This window comes from Nannobrachium achirus (assembly GCF_963921795.1).
Source record: "Nannobrachium achirus genome assembly, chromosome: 19".
Classification (NCBI taxonomy): domain Eukaryota; kingdom Metazoa; phylum Chordata; class Actinopteri; order Myctophiformes; family Myctophidae; genus Nannobrachium; species Nannobrachium achirus.
In genome coordinates this window covers 10801467-10823966 of record NC_137826.1, presented here as the reverse complement: position 1 = coordinate 10823966, position 22500 = coordinate 10801467, and the positions used below count along the sequence as shown (strand labels likewise).

Here is a 22500-nt window from a genome sequence, read left to right as displayed (position 1 = left end):
ACAGGAAGCTACAGTGGAGCGATGCTAGGGATGCAAGACAAAAAGAGAAAGACAGACAGAGAGGGGGAGAACAAGAGAAGTAAAAAAGAAATAGAGGGATCAAGATCATATAGCTTCATTACTACTGCCTCTCCACTGTACATTATACATTAAAGCAGTGGTTCCCACATTCGTTTTGAACAATCATTGATTTTTTTATTCATTTGTTTCATGAAAAATGTTGCATTCAATTGGGATTAATGTTTTATTTTTTTGACAATTACTCTTGTCCCATAGAAATGTGTCCGCGACCCACAGATAGATGGGTCCCGACCCACTGTTTGGGAAACAGTGCACAAAAGTGCTAGTGAATAAGGTTAAGGTTAAAGGAGTAGTTCACCCCCAAAATGACTTCTTTTTTTCCTATTGATTACTCACACCACGGAGACTTGAGTTCAATAATATTAGTTTTTTGTAGAATTCTTAAGACAAAAATTTGATTACAATGAATTTACCCCCTTTGATTTCCGGACGGGGACCCGTCACCCATCCAGAATCAAAATTTGGGTCCCCATCCGGTAAATTCATTATAATCACATTTGTGTCTTAGGAAAGCGACAAAAAAACAAAAGATATTATTGAACTCAAGTCTCCGTGGCGTGAGTAATCCATAGAAAAAAGTCATTTTAGGGGTGAACTACTCCTTTAACGGTAGACAGCGTCCTTACAGAGATCCAGGGATGTTTCAGAGACTCCGCTGCAGTGATCCGCTTGCCTGGGTTGATGGTCAACATCTTATTAATCAGATCTTTGGCTTCAGGCGTTACGGTGTCCCACTCTGGAGAGGGAAACTGGGGTGAGAGGACACCAAAGGGAGACAGGGGAGAAGAGAAGAGAAGCGTGGATTGGTGGGAAAACAAAAATGGATTGGGTTTAACTCAATTGTCTGCTGAATTGAAATTTTATTAAAGGCCTTATGACATCAAATTTCCATTTTATTTTATTGTTAGGCTTTTTTCATGTTTCCTGACCTCAATTACACCAAAAACAACCTGTTTTTTTCTGTAATTTGTATTTTTTTGAATAATTAGGCTCAGAAAGGTGAGTTCATTTGTCTCTGGACGTACGCATCATCATCCAGGGGAGGGTGTGGTTGTAGGGGGGGGGGGGTGTATCAACTTTGCTGTTACTTTACATTGTGTTTGCATTGGTCCATGCACCATTTACCATTTACCACTTTGGTTGTTGAGTTCACCCTCCTCTACAACCACACCCTCCCCTGGATGATGATGCGTACGTCCAGACTCCAGAGGCAAATCAACTCACTTTTCTGAGCCTAGTAATTCAAAAAACTACAAATTACAGAACAAAATTTCATTTTTTATTTTTTATGTGTGTAATTGAGGTCAGGAAACATGAACAAAACAAACTAAAAATAAAATAACAATGAAATTTGATGTCATAAGACCTTTAGGACCGTGTTTAAACCAATGCAAGTCTTCATCTGTGACTAACAGCATTGTTGTTGTTCTATCATGCAACAGGTGTGTTTAAATGCTCAACCAGTGGGCAGAGCCACACTCAATCAAAAAGCAGAGCAGCTGCTGTAGTGAATGACTAATCACTTTAGAGGACCAATAAGCTGAACCAACCTAGTGGCATGCTGTGAGCCTACAGATCTGTCAAAATGCGCCAATAACAGAAAATAAAGAAGAGAACATTTCTGATGGAAATCGAGGATAAAAGTGGTTGGGAAGGACAAGTGGTACAGTATAAATAAGAGCACAGTCGAAAAAGTTAGGAAGGAGGGGGGACATCAATTAAATGCTATAATGTCAACTTCAAGTTGAGTTCAAAGTGTAAAAGAGTGGTTGAAATCCTTTTCCGTACAACCTTCCATGAAATGTACTTTCAAGAGATAAAAGCTAAAAGCTTGTATTGACCTAATAAAAGGTAAATGGCAAATAACAAGACAACGATATACATAAGGTTTGTACTTAAAAAATATATACAAATAGGCCTAAGGCAGAGTACCTCAGTGCCAACCTATCTTTTATTTAAGGAAATATGTCAAACACCATGACAATCATTCACTGTGTGTTGTGTATGTGTACTGGGTTAGAGATGGTTACTAAGATGATTACACAGTGGCCTCGTGGTTAGACTGTCCACCCTGAGATTGGGATTCGATCCCTGGTCGGGCCATGCCTGAAAAACGGGACCCTGCTTCTGGCTGCTTGACACAGCCATGGAGAGGAATGGTCCTGTGACTTACATCATATGCTCCAGCCTTTATCTGCTGGTAGAGTCTGTGCTGGTCTTCATCCCAGAAGGGAGGGTAGCCCACCAGCAAAATGTACAGGATCACACCTGAATGGAGAATATTCATAGTTAGAATAAAAGTATATAGAATAGAATAAAGTAGATTAAAGACAACACGGATACATCGACACACGCGCACATACATGCAAGCACTTAGGGCTGTCACGATTATTACATAATCGTCTAATCGCAATTATTTCACTTAATCGCGATTATTTTTCATAATCGTCATAATCGTATGTTGAAAAATGTTCATAGATTTGTTTTAAAAGTCACAAATAGTGGAAATAGCAGATCTACAAGCTCACAACGCGTCGCATCGCGACGCGTTGTGAGCTTGTAGATCGGCTATTTCCACTATCAATGTTATTTTTTAAGTATAAAGTTGTCAAATATGTGAGTAATTTCTTTGTATATTTAGGTTATGTGTCATGTCATATCTACCATGTGCAACTTCAAAGCCTAAAAGCCAAACAGAAACTACATCCTTAAAATGGGTTCATGTTTAGAATTAACCACTTTCACATGGTGTCCCAAAATGTTTTTAAAAGAAAGTATAAATCTTTTGAAAAAGATATTTCACATTCAAAAAAACTTTTGGACATTTTATTGCTTTATTGCTTATCGGCTTTTGTGAACACCCCAGACATATTTTAAGTTGTTTGATTAAGTATTTCGATATTTGATATTAACTTTATCAGACACGTCCCCTTCCCATACAAATCCATTGTAACTTTAAACTCCATTTTAACCATGATAGATTCATCAAAAACAACTGTCCTTGGTTCTGGTGACTCATACTGTCCTCCTAATACGTGAGGAGGCTGTGTTTTTTCAATTACTTTTTTCATTCATTTTTTTGGAAAATGAAAGAAATGAAATACAAAAAATAAATGAAAAGGTTAATTGAAAAAATATGGCCTCCTCACTTAAAGGAGGACAGTGTGAGTCACCAGAACCAAGGACGGCTGTTTTTGATTAATCTCTTATGGTTAAAATGGAGTTTTAAGTTCCAATGGATTTGTATAGGAAGGGGAAGGGTCTGATAAAATGAATATCAAATATACCAGTAAGACTCCATAATCGGGAGATAAGCGACTGTCACGTCGCATACACAAACTTTAGAAGGCAGTCGTAGCCAATCAGGAGGGAATATGGGAAATGGGACAGATCCATGTTGATGACATGACTTTAGAGATACTGTGTACCGCTTTGTGTGATTTTAGGCCAAAATGTGTAGGAGCAGTGTCCAAAAATGTGTTTTGTCAAAAATCAGCCTGATGGTGGCGCAGGAAGAAGGCCAGTGTGAAATCAGGGGCGGAGGTTGTGATTTGCCATCCAAGGAGTGTGTGTGCAAAGTTTGGCATTGATGGGGCCAACGGTGGCAGAGATAAGAGAAGGGGCAAAAGTGTGACGTGACGTGACGTGATGTGACGTGACGTGTCGTGACGGACAGACTGACTGACAGACACACAGCCGGTGGAGCTTTTCATAGTAACTTGTGACCTGACGGTCACAATAAATACTGACTCGAGCAAATTAAAAACCCGGGTCCCGGGTGCTCCTTAAAGCCTGAGTAGACGCTAAAATAACCAAACGTTTTGAAAGTAAAATATCTATAAACCTAAGATGTTTAATTACCATAGGCTTATATACATAGCCTATAAAAATACAGATGTACTGTAGATTTCCAGTTGTAAAACATTAGATTGTTAACAGCAGCCATCTCACCACAGGCCCACAGATCAACAGCCTTGCCATAAGGATCCTTCCTCAGAACCTCAGGGGATAAATAGCCTGGAGTCCCTGCAAAACCTACACATGCAAGCATCAGTACATTAAAGGTCCATACTCACGACTTTGTCCAATATCGTATGTAAACATAGACCATTTTGACGTTAATTACGGCACTTTTTGAGGTTGCAGTTGTGTACGTTTGTTTAGATTCTGTCCTAAGTCATTAAAATGCTATTTAACTTACCTGGATAACTGAGTCATTTAGCTTAACAAACTGGACAGTTAATAATTAAATCAAACTTTTAGCCTCAGACATTTTTTGGCTAGACATTCCAAATGAATATGCACTTTAAAATGCAGAAGAAAGAAAATCGGTAAAACTTTGATAAAAAAAACTAAAAACAAAAACTGAAACTGAATACAATATATATGACTTACCAAACCATGCTTGCTGATCACCCTCCACTTCTATGGCCAAGCCAAAGTCAGCCAGTTTAACAGCTGCCCCTTTCGATTTGGAAGCCAGCAGCAAGTTCTCTGGCTGGGAACATTAAAGGACAATAGGGAACATTAAAGGACAATAGGGAACATTAAAGGACAATAGCATAGTACTACATGGGTGAGAGGCAAGAACACGTTGGAGGATATTTAGCAGGTTTACACGGATACATCGACACACGCGCACATACATGCAAGCACGTAGGGCTGTCACGATTATTACATAATCGTCTAATCGCAATTATTTCACTTAATCGCGATTATTTTTCATAATCGTCATAATCGTATGTTGAAAAATGTTCATAGATTTGTTTTAAAAGTCACAAATAGTGGAAATAGCAGATCTACAAGCTCACAACGCGTCGTGAGCTTGTAGATCGGCTATTTCCACTATCAATGTTATTTTTTAAGTATAAAGTTGTCAAATATGTGAGTAATTTCTTTGTATATTTAGGTTATGTGTCATGTCATATCTACCATGTGCAACTTCAAAGCCTAAAAGCCAAACAGAAATGTAATTGTCAACGACAAAAAACACAATTAAATCGTTAATCGCAATTATTTGAGTGATAATTAATCGTCATGTAAAATGTCATAATCATGACAGCCCTACAGCATGCACGCACGCACGCACGGCTGTTTAAAAATAATAAAGTGCTGTACACATTTGATAAGACAAGACAAGATGGTATAAAACAAACAGACATGCAGTTCACACATATGTCAACTATTGATGCTACCTTTAGGTCTCTGTGAACGACTCCCATCTGGTGGCAATGAAGCACTGCCTCCAGAATCTGTTGGATACAATGACTGTAGAGAGAAGGACAGGTTTCCGCTACATGAGACCATGAACTGTAAAATCATCTAAACGAAGTGGAAGTTTTAATTGTAAGGTTTCATTATGCTTCATCTCAGCAAGTGTACACTCATGCCATTGCCATGGCGACAGGACTTAGATGTTTGCAGCAAAACACAAAGATGCAATCAGTGGGTGTTTGGGACTAAAGGCCAATGTACGGTACATCTGAGTCCCTCTGCTGTTAGGAAGTAAGATATGCGCTTTTCAAAGTATTTATTCACTGCTGTCTGCCACAAACTTTAGCTTGGTGAAGTACTGGCAATTCAAAAGTAGCATATACAAATGGATGAGATTCTATTAACACCAGCACTTTATAGCCAAGGCCTTAAAGGTCCTCTTGCAGTGGAAACAACAACAACATAATAACAGCTGTTAATTCTTTTTTTTTATCCAGTTAAGTCTTCAGTATACCATTCATCAGGTGTGGAAGGTTGGATGGATGGATCATCATGGATGGATGACAAAGTTAACAGGATGGATGGATGGATGGATGGATGGATGGATGGATGGATGGACCGATGGACAGATGGATGGACGGATGTCGGATGGGCAGATGAAAGGACTCACAGACAAATGGACGGACAGAATGGATGAGAAAGAGTTTTTTCAACCTTGCGTCAGCTTCGCTGTAGTATTCCCTGGCCACAATGTCCTCAAATAACTCTCCGCCTGTTACTCTGAGAGAGAGAGAGAGAGAGAGAGAGAGAGAGAGAGAGAGAGAGAGAGAGAGAGAGAGAGAATTGGGAGAAGGAAAAAGAAAAACAAAGAATTCAGGAAATGTCAGCCATTAAGAAGAAATACATTCCACTCTATCACACCGCGCAGGGTGCAACAGAGCAAAATAATACATTGTGTCACAACACAACATAACAAAACAAAACACAACTCACAGGTCGAAAATTAGGTAATGGTGTCCCTCTTCAGAAATACTGTCGTGTAGACGGACTGAAAGGAAGGAGGAAATATTGTAAGAAAAAAGGAAAGAAGAGAAAGGATATAGATACACACAGTAGAACATAATTGTGAAATACTCTGTCTCTCTTTTACAAGGGACTATCAGACTCTGTTGTTCACTTCTTTCACTTCATTATTTTGTTATGTTTTCCTATACATAAGACTAAGCTGTGTTATACTTAGTCTTATGATGGTGTTGAGTGCATAAAATAGCCCATCTCCTTAGTTCTACTAAGATCTGCTATTTTTGGCAAGTGACACCATTATACGACAAAGTATAAACTGAGCTTAATTAGTTGCAATTACAAAGGAAGGCTGTTCCCTGGTTTTGCTCTTCTCTTGGAGGCTGACATTGTCTTGTGGACAAAAAGAGAATCTATATTTTACACTCTATAGACTTCTGTTTCACACATAATCATTACAGAAAGTATTTAATGCAAGCTAGTACTAACGAGGCACTTTACTTCTGATCATGAGCTCATTTATTTTGGCTGCTTATAACATAAAGTAAAGTCTTTCATAAAGCAAAGACTAGTGGTTCTCAAACTTTTCAATTTCAAGGACACTCTCACATGACTGTGAGAGTATGCAAATGGAACAACCAAACGGACATGTCCATTTTTTATCAAGCCCTGTCCTGTCCATTTGGTACAGACCATCTGGAACCCTCTCACGGAACCCGGAGGCACTGGACTATATAAAGAGAGTGTTTTCACAATTGTTGTAATTGAACTTTGTCTTATTGCGACCGTCAGGTTGCAGTTACTATCAAAACCTCCACCGGCTGTCAGTCAGTCAGTCTGTCAGTCAGTCTGTCCATCACCTCACGTCATACTTCTCCTCTACTCATATCTTCCTCCACCGTTGCCCCTATCCATGCCAAACTTTGCACATACACTCCTTGGCTGCCAAACCACAACCTCCACCCTCACTCCACTCATTTCTCACATGACCCTCTTCTAGTGCTACCATGAGGCCGATTCTTGCAAAACACATTTTCATAAAATTTAAATTGGAAATTATACTTTATGGAACCTATCCTGTTCTAGTTTAACAGCTATAATGTTCTATATAAATTATAGAAGTAGACATACAGAACATAGGATGAAATGGATCTCTTTCTCATTCACCCCCCACCCACACACACACCCACCCACCCACCCACGCACGCACGCACACACACACACACGCACGCACGCACGCACGCACGCACGCACACACACACACACACACACACACACACACACACACACACACACACACACACACACACCAAACCCCACTGCTAATACAGTGTTACAGTGTGTAGGAGTGCTTTTGTTCTTTCAGAGAGTAGAAAGAGGGGAGGGGGCAGGTACATAATATATGCGGGAGTTATGTCTGTTGGAATGCCTACACACAGGTCTGTGTGTGTGTGTGTGTGTGTGTGTGTGCGCGCGGGCGAGCGTGTGTCTGTGTGTGTGCGTCTGCGTGTGCGTGCGTTCAAATGAATCTGTGTGTGTGGGAGGACTGAGGGTTTCAGTGCCTTCACTTAAGTACACTGTTGCTTAGCAACACACACACACACACACATACACGCACGCACACACACATGCACACAGACCATCGTAATGTTAGTGTTATGTAAAACTGGGAAACATTTTGTTGAGCAGTTTCCAAAACAATTCCTGGCACTGCCCCGTGTGCTCTGATTGGAAGCCAATCACATGTGCTATGATTGGAAGCCAATCACATGGATGTGTGATGTGCTTTGATTGGCCACTTAGGTCCAAGTGAGGTCGAAGGATGTGAATGGACGACTGCCTGTCTTTCATTATTTCTTTCTAAATCAAAATTGTTGTCGGGTGGAAACCTGGTATGTCCAAAACCGTTCGATTAGTATTTATCATTTTAAAAATGATTTAAACTAGTGACAATAGACGATCTGCAAGCACACAATGCCTCGCGATGTGTGCTTGCAGATCTGCTATTTTGACAAGTTTTGTGCGACAGTATTGTATGATGAAGTAAATGGCTTTACTCTACGAAAAAAAACATACACATTTGAAACTTGGAGATTCAAGGTTTCTGCCCGACAGTGACGAAATCGATGTTCTAAATGGATTTTTTTTTTTGGATCAACTTCTTTTTTCCTTCATTAGACCTATGCAAAGTGTTACTGACTGACACTATGGTTACCTTTTCTGGACCGGGGCCCATTGAAAATGTCGAAAACCTTACATTAAAACTCACAACACACCGTGATGCAACGGCAACGCATTGTGAGCTTTTAGATATAGGCTATTACTTTTGACACATTTTGAAAACCTTTGAAAAAACGTGCATACGCTCACGAGCATAAACTAGCATACATTTGGATTTAGGGGCCTTATGATGAATGCTCATTGCTTGGATTTTAGGCATGGCATTGGAATAATTGCTCGCTTATGTACATAAAGCCTGAGGCTACATATTTTCTGTAGGTACCATGCATGCGCACACGCACACGCACAAACGCACGCACGCATGAACTACAGGTTCAGTATGAGTAGGTGGGGAGCACACAGTGAAATGAAATCATCACTGTTAATTCAACTCTGACGGTGTACAAATGGAACCACACACACACACACACACACACACACACACACACACACACACACACACACACACAAGCACACCACCTCGGGTTCAGTTTGAGTAGGTGGAGAGCGCACAGTAAAATCATCAGTGTTGATTTAACGCTGAAAGAGTGTGCAAATGGAACCGAGTGGACCCATAAGGTTCCATTTGTGTGCGCTTTCAGAGTTATTTACATTCAGGGGTAAACAGTGCGTAGGAGCTAGGTCTGAGATGACATTAAAAACTCTCTCTCTTCCTCTGTATTTCTCTCTGTCTCTGTTCGTTGTCTCTGTCTGCCTCCATTCCTTCCTTCCTTCCTTCCTTCCTTCCTTCCTTCCTTCATTCCTTCATTCCTTCCTTGCTGTCTCTCCATCTCTTTGTGTCTCTATAATGTCTTGGTAGGAAATAAATTGTTGTTGGGTGGAAACATTGTAGTATGTCCAAACAGGGGCGTCAATATTGGGTATGGCAGGGGTATGCAGCTGCCATACCCTGGGTCCAGGGGGGAAAATAAAAGTTACTTTTAAATATAAATTCATGAATGTCTCTTTGTCTACTGTGCTGGTTATTATGTTGTTAAATTACAGTAAAATAACAAAATTTTACAAAATGCTCACTTTAACAAGGTATTATTATATTCCCCACTCTTGTATTCTCCCCATCTTGACAGAATGGTATATTCCCAGGTTCTGCAGGTCAGCTGCACAGGTGCAATGCATTATTGTTGATTGTGACACGTTTACTAACATGCCAAGTTTAGCTGCTTGAACAACCGTTCCAGGCTGCCATATCCAGCCCAAGAAACTGTAGAAACCCGGTTATAAAACAGACAAAACCAGATGTTTTCGCGCACGTGCACATGAGGACTACCTTTACCCATACCCTAGCTTTTGCTGAACTGTCACCACTGTGTCCAAAACCATTCGATTTGTATTTATCGTTTTAAAATTGATTTAAACTAGTGAAAATAGCCGATCTACAAGCACACAGTGCCTCGCATCGTGAGGCGTTGTGTGCTTGTAGATCTGCTATTTTCACAAGTTTTGTGTGACAGTCTTGTATAAAAGCAGTGCAAAAACACTGTCATGTTCATAGAGCTGCTGCCTCTATTCCCTTCCTTCCTATCCTTCCTTCCTTCCTTCCCTCCCTCCCTGCTGTCTCTCCATCTCTTTGTGTCTCTAATGTCTTGGTATGAATTAGTCATTATGGTCTGGTTGCCACTAGCAACGAGTTGCTAACGGTTCTATAATTCATTGTCATCCATTTTTAATCAAATCTGAAAGAGCAATTCCCAAACATGTGTTGTACTGTAGTACAGTATCAATCAAAACACCACCGAATACAGTATACACACTGTATACTTTTGACCTCTTTCATATTACTTGAATATACTATGGCCCGTCGACAAAACTAACCATTATCTTGCTTTGGAGAAAACTATTTCTTTATTTAACTGAAATGTGTTTATGTGTATTTAACTGAAACTCTTGAGCATTAGCATTGTAACATTTACATACAGTAACACTATTCATGCATAGGGTTAATTTATATCGTGGACACAGTATTACAGGGAAAGGCGTACGACTCAGAACTGTGATTGCTTGATAACATGGACTATCTAAACCATGGGTTTTCAAAGTGGGTGACAGGGCACCCTGGGGTGCCGCGACGGCAGTCCAGGGGTGCCGCGAGATCATTTGATAATATTTTGAATTTATTTGGACACTTGAAAAAATAAGAAATGAAGTACAATGTTATTTTCAGTCAGTTCTAACCAGAATGGCTATTATCGCAACGTTTTCATCGCAACATAATCACTAAAATATCGTCACTGTCATGTAGTCTTTTGGTAAAGCAAAGCCCTGCTTCATCATACAAGACTGTTGCACAAAACTAGTGAAAACAGCCAATCTACAAGCGCGCGAGGCGTTGTGTGCTTGTAGATCTGCTGTTTTCATTAGTTTAGTACATTTTATAGATGATAAATACAAAATGAACGGTTTTGGACATACAGTACAAGGTTTCCACCAGACAACGACGATATGCTATAAATATAATGTGCTGGGAGTGAAAATTATAATGTATGGGTCCCTCGGATTAAAAACATATTTATGGGGTGCCCTGAGACAAAAAGGTTTGGGAACCCCTGATCTAAACCAATGATTCTCAAAGTGGGGTCTGGGGACACACAGCTGTCCTTGATGGTGTTCTAGGGGATCCGAAGCAAAATGAGGACCAGTTACAGTCTAACTACACAGGGCGACTGGGGGAGCCATGCCCGTTCTAAGGCATAGGGCGGGGGATACACTTGCCGCTGGATTCAAACGGCAGCTCCCTATTTGATCTTTGATCTGTCTGTCTTTGATCTGTGTGCCCGACCTCCCCTCCCCCCACCTGGTGCGAGGAATGAGGAAATGAGGAAACATAAAATGTATTTTAATTGTAAGTAATCTCTGCACATATAAAATATATGTACCCTTTCGGATATCATAGCTACATCAATATCTTTCATGTGAACTAGTTTGTTTATGCTTTATTCATTTGTAATGATCAAAATCACTCTGGTTGTCTGCTGCGGCACCACATTTTTTGTCATAAAACACAGTCAAACCACTAGTATAAATGAACCAATAGGCCTACAGTCATTTAAGAACTCACCTATGTTGGAGTGTTTGAGTAGACGACAGATCCGAGCCTCGCGATCCAACTTCTGATGGTCTGTAAATGAAAAACAAAACAGGAAGTAGTCTAATTAAAAGAATATATTTAAACCTTTTGGATGAAGCAAAGGAGTTCCATATGCAGCTTAACCTTCATTTTATACTGCAATAAGTCCTATTCACGCCCCGCCCACTCAGCAATTTCTCAGCAACTTCCTGGTGCTGACGTCACGCTTTGAAGGGGAAGCCCTGCTAAAAGCCCATAGAGTTAACACAGAAATCGCTGGACTTAAAGCCAAAAAAATCATTATTTCGAACGGTAAAGTAAATTATAATGCTTTTTGCCTTTTACTATCTTGTGTTCATGATCATGCTAGCCGTATTTTATACTTTACTATTCGGAAATTGCATAAAATTTGCGATTTAATAATAACTCTATGGGCTTTTAGCAGGCTTTCCCCTTCAAAGCGTGACGTCAGCACCAGGAAGTTGCTGAGTGGGCGGGACGTGAATAGGGTCTATAGTGTCGCTCAGCAAAAATACATAAGCTCACACTTGCGACGTGAGCTTTTAGATCTACAATTTTCTTTTTTAATCAGAAAGTTTTGACAATCTGAAAAATGTTGAAACATTTTTGTTGTTGTGACAATTTTCACCTATAATGACATTTCCAAAGCAGAGACGACGGCAGTGTGAAAGTGTTTATAAAGACCACAGTACTGCTGAACTTTATTATCCCTCTTATTACACAGTCACGGCCCATATCAGTCAGCCAGCCAATTAGAGCTGTGGCAGGCGGCCCCACGCTCGTACACTTCCTGATTGGATATGAAACACATCAATCATCTGCAGCTGCAGGCACCTTCATGAGAAACACATTGCGCCTGTTTTATGCTTCGTGGCATGGCGGTGGCATGCACCGACAATAGACGATCTACAAGATCGCAACGCATCACATCCACAACGCGTTGTGGGATTGTGGATCTGCTATTTCCAGTGAGCGCCACCCCGTACGATGGAGTATAGACAAGTCATTACTGGGATCATTATTGAGGAGAGGGGGAAGGAGAGAGAAGGCAGAAGAGAGCGCTGCATTATTGTATCTCTGAAGAATACTTGTTATGTTGAAACATTGGTGGCTGTTTATTAATTCAAACTTTCTTGCAGTGTGGCTACGAGTACGCACCAGCTTTCCTTCTAAAAGCCTTTGAACACAATAGGCCTACATTTGCTTTGAACATTTTCATTTGTTGGGCCACAATTATTTTCAGATTTCCTTTTTCTACATAGCACAGCACTTCATTAAAGCGGTACTGTGTGACTTTTTTCCCTACAATCTGTAGAGTATGTTGATACAATATAACTTGTTCAAATGGGGTGGTTGTATTTTGTCTTTAGACCATGTGAAAGGTCATGTCTCAACTAGACATCACAGTTGACCTGATGGTCAAGATTTAATTCCTCCTCTGAGTGAGCGGGTGGGCTCTTTTAGGTCAATGGTAAAAATGTCAGCAGGAAACCGAGTTCAAATCCGGGAAAGTTACATAGCGAGGGCACGGTGGCACAGTGGTTAGCGCTTCGCCTCACAGCTAGAAGGTCCTGGGTTCGATTCCTGCCTGGGGACGCGTCATCAGCGCCCACACCCTAGGTGGGGTTGGCGATAGGGCCTTTCTGTGTGGAGTTTGCATGTTCTCCCCGTGTCTCCTAGGGTTGATACCCTCACAAAAACATGCAGTAATCCTGGTCTCAATAATGCCAGCTGGGGTGCCTGATGGAGGGGAAAAGAACTGGTTGGAATAATGTGTTCCTTCCACGCGCTACGTCCAAACCAGGGAAATCTCCACTGTCAGGTGAAAAGAAGCAACTCGGGCTCCTCATGCATAGAAGGAAGCATGAGGTCAGTCTGTTGTCTCCCCAGGTGCGGCAGAGGGAGAGCAGAGCCCAGGATTACATAGGCAATTGGCACTGGGTGAAAAATGGGTTACAAAATAGTGGGATGAAAAAAAAATGTACATCTTTAAAGAGAGTCTGACTTGACTTAGAGCTGAGTAGTGGCTATGTGGACAATTTACACTTCTAAACATACACAGTATTGAAGTCTACCAAAGTATTGCCATCTTCTGACAGAGATTGAGTAGAAATTAAATGGTACCAGTTGTCCTGGCTTTAAGTATTGTATGACAAAAAAAATGCCCCAAGGAGTGGGGACTATTATATTATAATCTATCTAATGCATTGCTGTATTGTCATATTTTTTTTTTATTTGAAAACAATTTGATTTTTCCAGACATTTTCATATCAATAGTTAAAATAGCAGATCTGCTATTTTCAAAATATTTTAAAATAGTGCTCAAGTATTTAATTCATATACAGAAATGTTGATTTTCAATTACTTTTACTTTACTGGAGTATTTCCCATGTCTGTACTTCTTCTATTCCACTACATCTCAGAGGCAAATACTGTACTTTTACTCCACTACAATTATTTAGTTACTAGTTAATTTGTAGATTTTGATTATTAAAACAAAACATACATTAACCACTTCAGTCCTATATACATTTCAGCCATTTGAAAACGTCACGATGCAACGCATTGTGATCTCGTAGATCGGCTATTTTCAAATTATGGGACATTATGGGACATTCCACATAATGAGTTTCTTCTTTTGTTACTTTGAGTACATTTTTAAACCAACACTTTTGGGTATTTAACCTCAAGTACAAAATGTGAGTACTTTTTCCACCACTGGCCTGAGATTTGTGAGCTGGCTCACACTTTGGGAAAAGGTGAGAAATCCTGAAATTCTGTTCTATGACCTGCAGGGGGCAATATTGACCCTCTGCAGATATCTGCAGAGATAATAACATTTTTCTTTTTCAAATAAGCAACTGAAGTCATTGACTATTTTTAGATGTTATGGAGAACCAGCCAACCCCACCTCAACCCCCTCGTGAGAGGAGTGCTTAATGTGCATTCTGTATATGCATAGTTTCATAATAATTATATAGCTTTTAGTTATCATTATTATTCAACATTGTTTCTAATTAAACAAATTACTGTAAATATATAAGCTATGTCAATATTAGGCTTTAAGATGATATGCAAATAACTAATCAGGCAAACACATAGCATATGTACACACTCACTTGCACACACACGCCAGCGCGTGCACGCACCACACACACACACACACACACACACACACACACACACACACACACACGCGCACGCGCACGCGCACACACACACACACACACACACACACAGCCTGTGAGAGCAGTGTTGCTAAGCAACCAAAGAAAATCGAACCCCAGAATAGTGTTATGAAAAAAAACATTTTTTTTTTGGAAAAAAAAGAAAGAAAAGGGAAAAAATGAGTAGAAAATGAGACAGACAGACTGAGATTCTGAGGGAGTTTTTGACATTTGTTGTTTTTCCGAAGTAGAATTTCTGACAAAAAAAAGAAACAACATCCTCAAACTACACACAAATACACATGGAAACACCAGAAGAATATCACAGCAAAACGCTCACAACTTCAACGCAAAGTGTGAAGAGGGGTTTTCAACGTTTTCAGGCCAAGGACCCCTTAGTTGAGAAAGAGATGAAGCAGGGACCCCCACAACCTTTTCATAGATTCCATATAGTTTCATTGTTTGACCACAATCAGAGTATTTTGGATTCATGTCAATTTGTGTCTTCAGATATGTAACCACTTGAACCGTCAATTCAATACTTGACCTTTCACTCTGTACTTAATCTGCTCTTTTTCCCCTCTACACCGAACCTCTTTGCCGAAAATAGCCGATCTACAAGCTCACAACGCCTCGCAGTCCGAGGCGTTGTGAGCTTGTAGATCTGCTATTTTTGGCTAACGTTTTCAGAATCTGAACACTAGGGTTCAAGTGCAGGCATATAAAAAATGAGAAAAAAGTTTCTATCACACAAAGATTTGGATGATGACCCGGTCATCAATTTATTGGCCAGGAATGCAACAAAAACAAAAATAGATCTCCATGAATTCACGGCTTCATGGGGTTGTAATTGATAGAAAATAAGTAATTTTTTGGGTGAACTACTCCTTTAACTACTTTTTCTGGGGACCCCCTGGACTCTCCTGGGGGTCCCTGGCTCCCAAAGCTGGGTACCCCAGGGGTCCGTGAGGAGGTTCCAAGGTGGGAACAGGTAAACACGTACAAGCCCTAGTTTATTTTTCAGGTTCTCAGAAATAGCAGATCTACAAGCTCCCAAATGCATCGTGATGTGACATGCACCTGTTCAGACCTCATTACACTGACATTAATTTTCTTTCAACATTCATTTCATTTCAATGAACACCGCTTTCGATCTTCTTCGATCTTGACGGTGTGCTTGTCATGTCATTAATGTGTTGTCAGATCTACCCACAAGTGTCTGCAACTGTTTTGTGAATATTGATTGTACTGTGATGTATCTCGACCACGCTGCAAATGAGGGCAACCTCAATGTCTTTCGAGAATAAATAAAGGTTTGAATGAATGAATGAGCTAAAGCGTTATACTCCATTGAACAAATTACAAAATGTGTCATTTCTGTCTTTCAATTGTGTCATACGGTTGTTCGAGGAAGAATACATCTGACATTGAGAGACAGAGACACCAAACTAGACTGGAAAAAGGTTTTTTCAAATTGAATTCACTCAATTCAGAAAATGTGACGTTATTACTGTATATGTGACCTTACTGGTGCACTTTCTCCCTTTGAACATGTCTTTTGTACAGGTTATTGTGGGATATTGTCACGCTACAGAGCCTACACATCAATAATGAACTATACAGACGAAAGAGAGATCCTTTGCTGAACCACATTCAGCGAAGGATCGTTATCTTACATCTTCATTTTTATACGAGACAGTCTGAACTTTAGCGTTATGAGCACTTTGAACTTTGACCCGCTGTGTCTGAGTCTCTATGCTTCTGTCTGTCTCTCTTCCTCTCCCTTTGGGGCATGGATCCACAAACACAAAAGATATACCTTATCTGCCTTTCTGTCTTTCACTCATTCGCTTTCCATCAACCTCATTGTGTGTGTGTGCGTGCGTGCGTGCGTGCGTGCGTGCGTGCGTGCGTGCGTGCGTGCGTGCGTGCGTGCGTGCGCGTGCGTGTGTGCGTGCGTGGGTGTGTGGGTGGGTGGTTGGTTGGGTGCCTTTATGCTAATACAGTACATTCATTACTACTAAACTGCTCTTTAATATGCTTCCTCAACAACTATACTTCCTTGTATCTTGCTATGTAACAATCCTACTACAATCCTATCTTACTATAAGGAAACTATCTATCTTTCTGTGTCTGTCCTGATTGATTGATTGATTGATTGATTGATTGATTGATTGATTGATTGATTCATTGATTGATTGATTGATTGATTGAAGTATATTTTGGAAGTTTGCATAGGGAAAGGTAGTTTCATGACACAGTTCACTGGTATAAGGTCAACTAAAAGGAAGTCTTGCGGCTTAATTCCATTGAGATCTTTCTCTTTAACTCATATAACATTGAATGACAGACAGAACACAGTACTATGCTAGTAGATATCATCAGAAAGACTGTTGTAATCAACAACAATTAGGCTCGGTTTATTTGTTACCAGTTTCGAGTGGAGCCACCTGTAAGTAGTTTTTAGAGCGTTTTTCTCTCTCTCTTTTTTTTTTTTTTTTAATTTGTTTTTGGGCTTTTATGACATTATTTGATAGGAAAGTAGACTGGCAGGAAATGGGGGGAGAGAGGTCGAGTGACATGCGGCATAGGTCGTCCGGATTGGGAATCGAACCAGCGACACCAACAGGCATCAATGCCTATGTGGCAATGCCTAAGTGGTATGCGCCTGGATCCAGCAGGCCAGCGGGCGCCCCTTTCAGAGCGGGTTTAAAGGAAGTTAGTGATTTACACTCCTGTAAGGCCTTCGGTAGGGCGTTCCATATTTTAGTGGTAGCAGGAGAACGAATTTCGGAATTTTACCCTTTGTTTGAGCCGAATCAGGGTTGGACATGGTCCAAGGCGCTGCCTAATCCTTATCCATTTCTCTCCTCAAAAGGCTGAACAAATCGATCTGAAATTGCACACCGGCGTTGACGATTCTTCACTTTACCCCGAATGTAAGCTGTTTATTATTCTGCGCACTCTCACTCAATTGAGAGGTGATGGGGGAGTGAGTGACTCAAGCAGTGCCGGGCGTTTATTGATCAGCAGGTGTTTACAATTTTCTATTTGTGTCCTCCTCTTTACAGTGCAGGGTACAGTCACACACACCTGCAAGGTTTTGTAATCAAAGCAAGCATGCCATAAGGTGTCAGACGTGTTAATTTCCCATGCTGTAATGTTGTTTGTGGGCTGCAGTTTTCTGCTGTGTCGTTAGTTCAACTTACGTTGGCGTGTTTGGCTCACTTACGTAAGCGAAACTACTTTGATTTAAACACATGGCAAGCAGCAGACTTACCAAGTATGAGCTGCACGTAGTCAATAAAACACAGAATCTTTCATCAGCATCGCAAACCTATAACCGGTGTCATCATTGTGTCACAACTACAACATAGCACTCAGTGTGCTATAGAGATATAAGGGGCAACATGGCCTTGCTCCTGTATTTTTCTCTTCAGTGGGTTGATATAGGCCTATGGATCTGAAATTGAATTAAGCTGATTTTTTCTTTTCCCAAATGTAAGTTGTCTAAAGGTTCTTTATAGCATTTGGTGCTACAGTATATAGCATCAAAAGAGGTTAAAAATGATACTAGCTTGAAGTCGTCTCGTCTCCTCTACTGTTCTGGGCACAACAGCCATAATGGAAAACCACAACCTTGTTGATCATTCCTTATTAGATATCCACAATTAACTCATTAGCTGAGAAGAGGTCCTAATGTTATGTAAGGACAAATTGTGTCATTTCACCTGACGCACGCACGCACAATATAAACTAAATTCCCATGACAGACTATATTCTTAATGGCTTTGCAGTGCGTTGTGGTGGAATTCAGATCAATCAATAATCAATGAGAAAATTAGGAGACAAGACAATGTATTACCGGTAGGTGGTGGTGGTGGTGGTCAAGTATATGTAACATGATATCATGGACAGAAGTACAGTTAACACTCTGGACAGTGGTAAAGTAGTTCTGCCAAGAATAATGGTCATACACTAATTAAGTTATACTGTGTGGCTTCAAGGCCTCTGGGACGAACTGTACCATAACAAGATAGGCTTTACCAAAACAATCGCTACTCAGTCCTAGTGCGACACCTAGACTACTACAAGCTATCCAGCATAAATGATGTATCATAAGAGCTAGACATTAATATAATCAATGAACACATGATCTACTCTATAACGTCACACATAATCAATCATGATAATCTCTAATCTACTACAGCGTCCACATGTCAAACTATATCCCTCCTGCAGCAACCTGTAGCATTCAGATACTCACCTCTGGCTGAGAGCTTCTTGGTGTTGATGATCTTGGCTGCATACTCCTGACCTGACAGCACCTTGACACACCTACGCACGATGGAGAACGCTCCCCTTGGAGGCACAAAGAGAGAGGGAACAAAAAACATGTCTGACATTTGAAGTTATACTCCCAGGGAGGCTCCTATATTTGGAACCTCACAGTTGTAGAGAGCGATGTTTGCACTGTAGCATTCTGTGTGGGTTCATCATTGTACTGTAACACTTTGAGATGTCGACTCACCGACCCAAATAAGATTAAAGGGAGGAACAGCAGGCCTATATCTCTATATTGTAGGTGCTGTATAGGGCTAATGTTTATTTAGCACGGTGGTTCTCAACCTGTGGGTCGGGACCCCCAGGGGGGTCGCCAAATTATTTTGGGGGGTGCCCAGATGTTTAACTTAATGTGTAAACAGTAAAAAAAAAAAACATAAAGTTTAGGTGTATGAGGGTATATGTAAGCCATTTACCATGAGAGGGAGTGGGTTGTTGGCTGATTTACCACTGTTTCAGGGGCACACAACCCTGAAACCCACGACCCACGACCCTCGAATGGTAAATTGCTTTTCTACCACTTCTACCATATAAATGAAAGAAAACACAGTTGTAACTTGCAAGGTTATTTAGTTACAATCATTAATTGTTTCTGCATCACAACAGTGGGCGGGGTCCATGAGCCAACTCAAGGTTGTTGACTGATTTACCACTGTTTTAAGCCAATCAGAATCCAGTATCTGAACATTTTACCACAAAAAGTGGTAGAAGCACATTTCTAAAGTGACAATTTAATAACCTTTTAATATCTCTAAAATGGCAAATTAAACATTGGCTAAATTGTCAAATATTAGAGGCAGAAATTGTGAAAATAGCCGATCTACATACTCACAACTCCTCGCAACGCGAAAATAATATGATTATTTTGGGCGTCGCGGCCTGAAAAGGTTGAGAACCACTGATTTAGCAGACATAAAACTGAGCAGTCTTTTCTGTGTGTCTCTTAAATGCACTGAAGTTATGCTCGAAAGTGATGCATGTGAAAACTGTGACCCTTACTTCCTGGCTTTAGCCACTATCCTTGGTAACAGTGTGGCCTTGTCTTGTTCGCTTTGTTTAAAATGGTGAAATCTCGCTATTTCTATGTGTCATTACTCCGACTAGGGTCACCAGCGTCGGCAGGTTAGCTACAGTAGGCTACTCACCGGCGTCTGGGTTACTGAGGTTAGGGTTAGGCTTTTTTGCCTAACCCTACACACAACGCAATAGGAAATAACTATTCAGTTCTCATTTGAAGCGCTTTTTGAATGGGAAGTTTTCTTCCAAGGGGGTGTGGCTTTGAAGTCAGATGAATCAGAGAGTCCATAGAAAAAGAGAGTTGCAACACGCTTTGATCTTGGTCAGGAGTCAGCATCTTGATTGATAGAATGAGCATTTCCTCATTCCATGGGTGGAAACCTTGTATGTCCAAAACTGTTCCATTTGTTATATTAAAAACATTTTGTTGTAGATCTGCTATTTTCACAACTTTTGTATGAGACTCTTGTATGATGCAATAGGGCTTTCATTTATTAAACAAAATATGAAAAACTGAAAAAGTTTAAATATGGAGAATTGGAGATACACGGTTTCTGCCCAACAACAACGATATACACATTAAAAAACACATCATAGAGTGCCTTTACTTTTGACCTTTACATGGCAGGGTAGACCACCATGTATGCTGAAATCTGTCTTGATGTATAATTAATATTTATCTTTCATTAAGAGCCATGAACATCAATGTATAATTGGCAAAAAGGTTAATTTAATAAGTTATATGATCCAAGCCCATTCATTTTTAAACGGAAAATCTGCTCAGTTGTAAACAGCGTCTTATGTGCCCATTTTTCACTCTCTGAATTAAATTTACATTCAGGATTTTAGTCAAGTTCGAAGTTTACATTGGATTATTTAATTTAAGAGATAATTAAGAGATAACGCATGTCATGAAACCGAGATTGAGTGGAATTCTCCTTTTAAGGGATTTGAGGCATTTTACTGTCAAATCAAATATTTGTATCACTGAAAATGTCAACCTTTTCATGTGAATTTTCTTCTCACTGATCTGAACTACTGTAAATGTGGACATCTTCACAGTAGCCTAAAGGTCAATCGCACCTTTAATACATCACTTTGCTACTGCGCACACACAATACAAGCACGCACACACGCACGCACACACACAGTCACAAACCACTGTATATATACTGTAGATGTGTGGACACTTGTGCCTACATTGTAAAAGGGCAAGGCGAGCAATGGAAATGTCTCTGTCAGATCCAGTTAAGTGGATGGAAGATGTGTGTGTCTGTGTGTCACAAGTGTGTGTGTGTGTGTGTGTGTGTGTGTGTGTGTGTGTGTGTGTGTGTGTGTGTGTGTGTGTGTGTGTGTGTGTGTGTGTGTGTGTGTGTGTGTGTGTGTGTGTGTGTGTGCGCGCGCGTCTTTGTTTCCAAGCTTAGTGCACACTCATTTCGCAATACTAAGGCAAATGTGATTAAAAATATATATTTTAACCACTTTCAACCTATCTTTGTATAGGCAAAATCTTTTTTTTATTATTTATGAACACAAATGTTCATAAATGACATCTCATCTGTCAGAGTTGCTTCAATCAAGATGCTGACTCCTGACCCATGTCTGACGTCAACAACGTCTGCCTTTTCCTTTCTTTCCAGATTTCTGAATGAGTTGTTTCTAAACAGCTTTCTCTCCATCCAGGGGCGTCACGCCAAATTCTGGGCCCTGGGTACAAGGATTCACAGCGGGCCCCCCATGAATGTTCTTCATAGGGGAGGGGGTTTAACCCATTTAGACCGGGAGCGCATTATTACGCATTATTTTGTGCTTTAACTATTGAAAAATAGCAGATCTATACAAGCTCGCAGCGGTGCCGCGGTGCCGTGCTGCGAGCTTGTAGATCTGCTATGTAGATCTGCTAATATTAAGTCTTTGAATATTTCAAATCCTTCTAAGGTTTTTTGAAAAACCTATGTTTCTATGTCAGTGGTGCTCAAACATTTTCATATCAAGGACCCCTGAAATGATATGTATTTGGCCACAGACCTCCTTAAAAAATACATATATTCAAAAATTTGAACACATTTTCACGACTTCTACAAGCTCGCAGCGCAGTACTCGGTGCCGCGCTGTGAGCTTATATTTCTGCTATTTTTCAATAGCTAAAGTATAAAATAATTAAGGCCCCTCCACCTTGGGCCCTAGTAACTCAGTCCCAACCTCCCTTGGGACTCCAGTCTGCCCATTCTGCAGTCAAACAGGAACGCCGTACCACTCAGGTTACATTCCACTCCTCAATCCTATCTACTGTATTAACCAACATAGCTTGGTTCTCAAACTTTTTCATGT

The 22500-nt window shown here is 40.4% G+C and overlaps 1 protein-coding gene across 1 annotated transcript in view; it reads right to left on the bottom strand.

Moving 5' to 3' along the window:
- LOC308305090 (calcium/calmodulin-dependent protein kinase type II subunit alpha) overlaps positions 1-22500 on the bottom strand; it is a gene marked incomplete at its 5' end in the record, with an annotated part of 39332 nt that overhangs the window by 14669 nt on the left and 2163 nt on the right. The window contains 10 exons of the mRNA XM_080749749.1: positions 1-24; positions 708-830; positions 2255-2349; positions 4033-4116; positions 4477-4579; positions 5277-5349; positions 6010-6075; positions 6289-6343; positions 11612-11671; positions 19076-19170. The exon at positions 1-24 is cut by the window's left edge and continues 60 nt beyond it. Coding sequence (XP_080605875.1) covers positions 1-24; positions 708-830; positions 2255-2349; positions 4033-4116; positions 4477-4579; positions 5277-5349; positions 6010-6075; positions 6289-6343; positions 11612-11671; positions 19076-19170 — 778 coding nt within the window. The remainder of the gene's footprint in view (positions 25-707; positions 831-2254; positions 2350-4032; positions 4117-4476; positions 4580-5276; positions 5350-6009; positions 6076-6288; positions 6344-11611; positions 11672-19075; positions 19171-22500) is intronic.